The 8,051-nt window shown below is 34.7% G+C and overlaps 1 protein-coding gene across 1 annotated transcript; it reads right to left on the bottom strand.

The window, feature by feature from the left end:
- Positions 1–3,877: 3,877 nt before the first annotated feature.
- On the bottom strand, positions 3,878–6,468 carry LOC115725421 (sugar carrier protein C). Its single transcript, XM_030654937.2, has 4 exons — positions 6,189–6,468; positions 5,788–6,110; positions 4,668–5,297; positions 3,878–4,591 (listed from the first exon to the last, which is right to left on the bottom strand). The coding sequence occupies exons 1-4, from the start codon at positions 6,322–6,324 to the stop codon at positions 4,166–4,168; spliced, it is 1,515 nt and encodes a 504-aa protein (XP_030510797.2). The 5' UTR covers positions 6,325–6,468; the 3' UTR covers positions 3,878–4,165.
- Between the last annotated feature and the right edge of the window lie 1,583 nt (positions 6,469–8,051).

Below are 8,051 nucleotides of genomic sequence, written 5' to 3'. Positions count from 1 at the left end.
GGGGGAAATTCCTCCCCTTTAGAAGTACGGCGACCCGGCATTACAAGCTCTTGCCGACTTGGCTAAGCCATCAACTTAAGAAAAGTGCTCTCTTTTAGCAAAAAACAAAGTAACAAACAGAAAATTGAGATAGTTTAAGTAAAATGAGGGAAAAAAGCGCAGAGCACTTCCAAGCCGGAGCTTTTTTAGCACGAATAGCCTCCACCAGCACCTTTGAGTCCGAGATAATTGTAAAATTATCCTTTGTTGCGAAAAACGCCCACTGCAGACTCACCAGAATTGCTTGCATCTCAGCTTCAAGAGCGGACTCTCCCTCACCAGAGGAGGTGCATTGCCACCACTCCATATAACCTTTATCCAGGGCCACCATAGCACACCCGTAGGTACCATCCTTGAAAGAACCGTCCACCATGATAAAAGTGTTTGTGGATATCCTCGGCGAGGTCTCCCCTTCATGGTTGTTCGACAGACTTAAATTGGCCTCAACAACCTGGCATAATTCAGACACTCTGCTGAAAACTTCCCCTCTGATCAAATTCACATTAGGCATATAATCCACGGAATCGTACACTTTATTCCTTGTGTTCCAAATGCAATCCAAAATCACCCCAATGCAGTTGAGAAGTTTGGGCCGAAGAGAGAAGTCAAAAGAACTGCATAGATTGTGGATGACCTCCTGCATATTGGCACCCGCCACCCTGTCGATCCTTATGGGCATAGGACTAGAGAACCATAAAGCAGTAGCAAAACTGCATTTAGCAAAAAGATGGATAGCCGATTCAGGGGCCATATGACATACGGGGCAAGTGTTTGCTTCCAATGGAAGAAATTTATCACCCGTAGGCAACACACTCGAACATACTCTCCATAATATCAAACTCATCCGTGGATGAACCTTAGAGTTCCAAATCCAGCTCCATAACTCATCTTTTTTCTCCAAACCTCTCTTTTTGGTCGATCCAATAAGCCCCATTAACACTGAAATTTCCCACCAGAGACTCCTTCCAAATTAGAAAGTCACTAGTAGCATTCATATCAATTTGGATCATGCCAATCTTGTTGCCCATATCACAACTGAAAAGGTATCAAAGATAGCCCATATTCCATTTTCTTGTGCTTCTACACATCAAATCGGCCACAGTTCTAAGACTAGGGGCTTTGGAACGGATACTCTCCATCAATTCACGAAATTGATCATAGTCCAACCATGGAATCCACGGCTGCCACCACACATCAACATCTTCACCCGAAACAAGGACTGTACAAGCCCCCTTACAAATCGTATTCCTAGCTCCCAAGATGCATCGCCACAAAAAACTATCATAATTCTTTTCTTGTACACTCCAAAAAGACTCTCTGGGAAAGTACTTTCCTTTGAGAATATTGCACCAAGGTCAATTTACTTTGCAGGTCAAAAACAAAGCAAGTTTAGCAAGCAAGGCATGGTTAATATCTTCGAAACGAAGAAAGCCTAAGCCCTCCTTCATCTTGGGTTGGCAGAGAGAATTCCACGACCTGCCAGCCCACATATTCTGGTTGTCGAGCGAGCCGTTCCACCAATACCTTCGAACCACCGCATCAAGCTCTCGACAAGAAGAGAGGGGAATTTTAAAAGTAGACATCGCATAATTCGGTAAGGCCAAGGCGACCGAGTTGATGTACACCATTCTACCCGCCTTAGAAAGCGACTTTAGTTTCAACCCCTCAAGTCTCTCCACAAACTTGGTTTTGAGAAAGTTAAAGTCTTTCCTCTTGCTCCGACCAAAAATAAATGGATTACCCAAGTGTTTCTCCGAGTTCCGAACCACACTCATATTCAACTTACTTTCAATGGCCGCCCGAAGCGAGTTAAAACAATTACCCGAAAAGAGAATCCCCGATTTCTGTTTACTACACAACTGTCCCGACCAATCTTCAAATTTTTGGATGCATCCATTCAAAGTCTCCACATCCCTGAGATTAGCTCTAGAGAAGATGATGGTTTCGTCCGCAAACATGAAATGAGAAATAACAGGGACATTTCGTGCCACCTTGATACCATGGAGTAAACCTCTGTCTTGTTCAAGAGTAAGAAGCCGAGATAGCACTTCATTGCAAAGGAGAAATAGATAAGGTGACATGGGATCCCCCTGTCGCATTCCACGTCCTGGCTTGAATCTTTTCAAAGGTTTCCCGTTGAGAAGGATGGAATAAGAAACGGTTGACACACAACACATCCCCTGAAGAATCATTTTCAGAGTATATAGAACAATCGGTAGCCACTTCACTTAACCATTTTACATTTCAAATAACTGATATCCAAACGTATGACTATCATATCATGCATAGTCTCTCTCTTTATCATCACTAATATTATTTTCACTTTTTTTTTTCAATCCTCCTCGCTTCACGGGTAAATCATCACTACAAATTTTTTTACTTTTAGTCACAATAAAATTTGTAACTAAAAGTGAAAAAATTGTGACTAATTATAAATTATGATTCTTGTATTGTGACTAAAAGGTCCGTGGATAAAAGTATTAGTCACAAAAATTGTGATTTGTTGTGACTAAATATATTCTTAGTCACAATACTTGTTGTGACTAAAACTAAATTAGTGATAACTTGTAACTAAATACTATGTTTTAGTCAAAAGTAACATTTTGTTGTGACTAGAAGTCACATTTAATCACAAAAAAATTATATAGTAACTAAAAAATTATCACTAAAAGTAACAATTTTTTGTAGTGAATGTTGATTCTGATGATTTAATCTTTTATTTTCTTTTTACTTTTTATTTATTTTCAAGCAGCAATAATATAATAATTACTCAGAATTTTTATCAACTTAAATGCTAATTATAAATGTTATGGGCTTTTATATATTTTTTTTGTGTAAAATTATGATTTTTTTCAAAAAAAAAAATTAAAGAAAAAGTTGAAGGTAACGAGAGGACTACTAAACAATTACCTTATTTCCTATATATTTTAACTTTCTTCTAAAAAATTTCTATAAAACAACTTTTTTTTAAAAAAAATTATATTTTTGTAAATTTATATCTTAAAAACATAAATATAAAATTCCCATTATTTTCCCTTTTTATTACTTGGAAACATGGGTAATTTCTATTACCTTCGAATTCTTTTTTTACTTTTGAGGCATTTATATTAGGGGAAATTTTATTTGTATCCTACAAAAATAATTACACGCTAATATTTAAAAAAAATTAAACCTAAAATAATTTTTGAAAATCAAACTTAATAGTTTTTTAAAATTTATATTATATTATTTTGTTTTGATTTCAATACTTATTTTAATTTTTTTTAAAACTATGTATAATTTTTTTTAATAAAGTTCACATGAATATTTTATAATAATATTTAAATTATAATTTATTTTTATTTAATAGATGTATTTTTTTAAAAATAAATTGAAAGAAGAAAATTACAAGAAAAACTATTATGATTAAAGATATATATACGACATAAAATAAAAATTATTAAAATGTGAAGGGTTCAAAAATCTTGGGGTGTAAATATAAATGATACTATATTTATTTATTTTTATGAAAATTATATGGTAATTTGTTTGTTCAAACACATGTGAGAATAATGGCCTCTTGTGTTTTTTTTTGGGGGGGAGGGATAAACTAATAGCTGGGTGAGAATAATGACAAAAAGTAAATAAATAAATAATGGCTTGGGGTTATCAATACATGTGCTTATTAACCACAATATATATAAACTTGACATAGTTTTGTTTTATTATTATTTGAAGAAAAAAAACAAGTGTTTGATTCTGCAGAACTTTTTCATACACTACTAGTCTACTACTACTCAATTTTTTTCTTTTCTTTCTTTAACACTTTTGCAGCTTATTATTTGGACCACACCACATTTTGGTAAATTTTCTTATTTTTCTGATTAAATCGAACAAAGTCATCGTTTAAATAATTCAAAACCCAAAATCAGAAAACTGGGAGGAAAAAAACAAAGAAAAAAAAAACATGATATAGGGTCACATTACGGTAATAAAGTAAGGCCACCCACCAAACGAAAAATGAATAAATACGTGTAACGAAACTAGCTAGATATTTATATGTTAGTAACCAAATTAGACTATATTTGATTAAATCAATAGTGTTGATCACTAAAAACAGCAATAACCTCCTTTAGATTTGGAACAATTAATCTTCATCGGAGACAAATCTAGACCAGTACCAGTGGGTCCTCCAAATGTGGTTCATCTCTTCAATTGGAATACCTTTTGTTTCAGGCAAGAAGAAGTAGACGAAGATGGACATGATGACCACAAAGAATGCAAAGAAGATGAAGAGTCCAAACTTGAAATGGCAGAGCATTGTCAAGAAAATTTGAGCCACAACGAAAGTGAATATCATGTTTATAGAAACGTTGATACTCTGTGCAGCTGATCGAATTTCCAATGGGAAAATCTCAGATGGTACTAGCCATCCTAGTGGACCCCATGACCAAGCAAAACCAGCCACATAGCTACAGATGAACACTACCACAACAATGGCGTACCACTTGGGCAAATCTCCTGGACTCCCATCTACTCCGAATTTAGCTCCAATGGCAGCAGCAACCACAGCCTGAGAAAAACAAGGAAATTTAGCAAAAACCCAACTCAATTTATACACCAAAAAAACATAATCACTACTAATTAACCTGGCAAATAAGCATTTGGAGTCCACCCTCAAGGAACAAGAACCTCCTACCCCATTTATCGACACCATAAATGGAGACCGAAGTAGCACCAACGTTAACAACCCCAGTAATGACAGCAGACATAAGTGAAGCATCGTCTCCAAACCCGATTGTGTTGAACAAAACAGGGGCATAGAACATAATCACATTAATTCCGGTGAGTTGTTGGAAGAATGGGATTAAAATAGCCATGCTGAGGTGTGGTCTATACTTCCTTTGAAGAAGCATTGTCCATGGATGTTCAACTTGTTTTGAGGCATCACTAGCGGCGACAAGGTCAGCAAATTCCTCATCAACGTTATCAATCCCTCGAATTCTTTGGAGCTTAATTCTGGCTTCCTCGTGCTGGCCACGCTCTATCATAGAATTTGGGGTGTCAGGGAGGACAAGAGATCCGATTGTAATGATGAGGGCAGGGACAACAGCCCCGCCCAGACTCAGCCTCCATCCCCACCCACCTTCTATCTTGGCGAAGAAATAGTTTACAACATTAGCCACAACGATACCAATAGTAATGGAGAGCTGGAACACAATGTTTAATGCACCCCTAAATTTGTATGGAGCCATCTCCGACAGATAAAGTGGCACAGACTGCAATTAAGAAGAGACTACCATTGATGAGAGTTGTGACAACTTGTCATGTCTCTCAAGAAAAAACATGCGCTAAAATTTCTTAAGTGACATAATCAAAGTTGATATTTTAAGGAAAAGCAGCTATCAGAAAGAAATATATTGTGTTCATAAGCATGAGTCAAACAATGTCACATGCAAAGAAAATCAGGGTAGTTTGACCAAGTAATAAATAAAAGCTTACTGCAAAGAAAAAGACATGTTATAAAAAAGAACACAAGACAGAGAGTTAAAAATAATAAAAGAAAAATCCATGCATGGACTTCTCTCAAAAAAAAAAAAAAAACAAAAAAGAAATATCCATGGACATAAATATTAAAAGAAAATAAAATATTTTCTTTTTAATTTTTGAACCAAACAATTAAATAAAAATAAAAACTTGTTGATTCAAAACAAAACAAGACATAATAAAAACAAGGGAGAATATAAATATCAAAAGAAAAAGGTTTACCTGATTTGCGAAGCCTATACCGAAACCAAGCAAGATACGACCAACGATCAACATCCAAACTTTTTGGGCGAAGCCATTGAGAATGGCTCCGGCAAAGAAGAGCAGACCGCCGAAAAGCATAGACAGTTTCCGACCGAATTTTCTGGTGACGGTTGAGGCCACCAGTGAGGATATCAGGGCAGCCAGATAGAGAGAAGAAGTGAACATGGTCAGAGTTTGACTGTCGTACTGGCAATACTGATTGCTCGACTCTTCCGCCTTTTTCTTACGGTACACCGACGGGAAAAACTTTTGTAAAAATGGGTTCATCGACGTAACCCCACCTGCAAAATGTTTAGATAAATATCAATTTCTACGTAAAAATATATGCATGGATACAAGAGGTAGTTAAGTTTAAGTACCAGAAATCCCAATATCGTAACCGAAAATCAGACCGCCCATGGCTGCAACAATACATGTCACGGTCACAAATGGAGTCAGTTTCCCCGGGTAGGACTTACAGGCACCACCGGTACTAGGTATGCCGACGGCTGGCATTTTCTTACAACTGATGAACTTTCTTTCTTTCTTTCTGGGGCTAAGAGAAGGAAAAGATTGTGAGAAAAACGAGATTTTCTCAAGCTCTGCTAAAATGAAGTAATTAAATGGACAAAGGAGAAGAAGAGGAGGATATATATAGAGCTTTCGGAATTAGAGGCATGGTAGTGGGGTTATATATAGAAACGGATGCTCTATTTTTTTTATGTATAGAGAAATAAATAATATCTTGTTTCTAATACAAGGTAATTTTCACATGCAGTACCCTCAATTATTTATTTATTTATTTTGTTTTTGAGGATAAGATTTTGAACCGAAGAGGAGAAAGAGGGAGTAATTAAACCCTTAAACAATCTTCTACTTGTCTACTTGCCTCAACAATACAAGAATTTTACTTTTTGGCCGTTGGATAACCCTACTTATTTAATAAAAAATAGAATAGTTATCTACATAATATGTTTGCCAATAATAAGGATGTTTACGCCACCTGATAGACATTTCTTCAATAGGAACTCCCTTAGTCTCCGGAAGTAACATGTAAAATGCCCTTTTTCTTACCCATTTAGGTGGCCCTTGTTTACCCATTCAATTGTTTGCTTTGCTCTATATGTTATATTTATATCTAAGTTAATATCCACGTACGCAACCCAACCTGCATATATATTTTTTATATTAAGAAGACTTTCATTTTGATGGTTGTTTGATAAAACAACTACAAAATGTCTCGGTGATTAAGTGGTTTTATGGCTTGAAATTGAAATTATTATGCTCTTTTAAATCATGTTTGATAGAATAACAAGATGTATTTGTGGGGCTGCGTCAGCATTTCAGCAAAGCAATTTTCTTACTGAAAATGCATTTGTATATTATAAATATATGTTCACGAAATTACAAGACAATTTTGTTTTTATTGTGATATTGTTAAGTTATATCAACAAGAATTTTTTTTACTTAAAATAGTGATGGAAATGGTATACACTGTACTCAGTGTTAGTAATCATGTTACATGAAAAATTTTATCTTCATTTTTTCAGAAAAAAATAAGAGCAATATTCACCTAGAATCATTAATTACTAGACAGGGTCATGTCAGTATGCATGAAGAAAAAACTCACTTTCCTTTTGGTATTTGCCTTACCTTTGCCCCTTCCCTACTAATATTTTTTTAAGCTTATTAGGTCACCATTTAGATTAACTTTGTTTTGGCATTTTGCACAATGAAAGAATCTCTCTTTAATTCATGTGTTGAATAATAGTATATCCTGAAAAGAAAAAAAAAAGGAAAATCTTAAAAGTGAAGTTGATTATGTAGATTTTTGGACATGAATATTTTTTTTATATTATAATTAAATAGTATATCATGCATTTGGATTGTGGTGCACTACTAATTTTTTCTTTTTTTATTATTCTCTTCAGCTAATATTAAATCTTAACTATACTTTTAGGAACAAAGCAAACAAGATATTGAACCTTGATCCAATATATATATATATAATATATATAATTTCTTTTTATTGTTTTTTTAGGGTAAGAGCGATCTGTAATCAAATGATGAGATGAATATCATACGTCCGAGCACAGACACTGCAGCAAGGGCTATTACAATGATCAGTTTCTGTTTTTGTTTATACTTTATCCTAACTAATTAGTGACAATGTATATAAATTAGTAAAAATTAATTAATGTAGGAAAAAATTTACTATATAAATCAGTTTCTGCTTAAGTTTC

Source organism: Cannabis sativa, chromosome 6 (assembly GCF_029168945.1).
Source record: "Cannabis sativa cultivar Pink pepper isolate KNU-18-1 chromosome 6, ASM2916894v1, whole genome shotgun sequence".
Classification (NCBI taxonomy): domain Eukaryota; kingdom Viridiplantae; phylum Streptophyta; class Magnoliopsida; order Rosales; family Cannabaceae; genus Cannabis; species Cannabis sativa.
Note: the sequence above shows the minus strand (reverse complement) of the source record. Positions and strands in the feature narration are given on the sequence as shown.

What these genes read in the sequence shown, in the direction of transcription:
- LOC115725421 (XM_030654937.2), bottom strand. Translation starts at nt 6,324, where the DNA reads ATGCCAGCCGTCGGCATACCTAGTACCGGTGGTGCCTGTAAGTCCTAC. An exon ending in TTACGATATTGGGATTTCTG is followed by an intron (nt 6,111 to 6,188) that starts GTACTTAAACTT and finishes AACATTTTGCAG; the next exon opens with GTGGGGTTACGTCGATGAAC. An exon ending in TCCAAATGCTTATTTGCCAG is followed by an intron (nt 4,592 to 4,667) that starts GTTAATTAGTAG and finishes TGTTTTTCTCAG; the next exon opens with GCTGTGGTTGCTGCTGCCAT.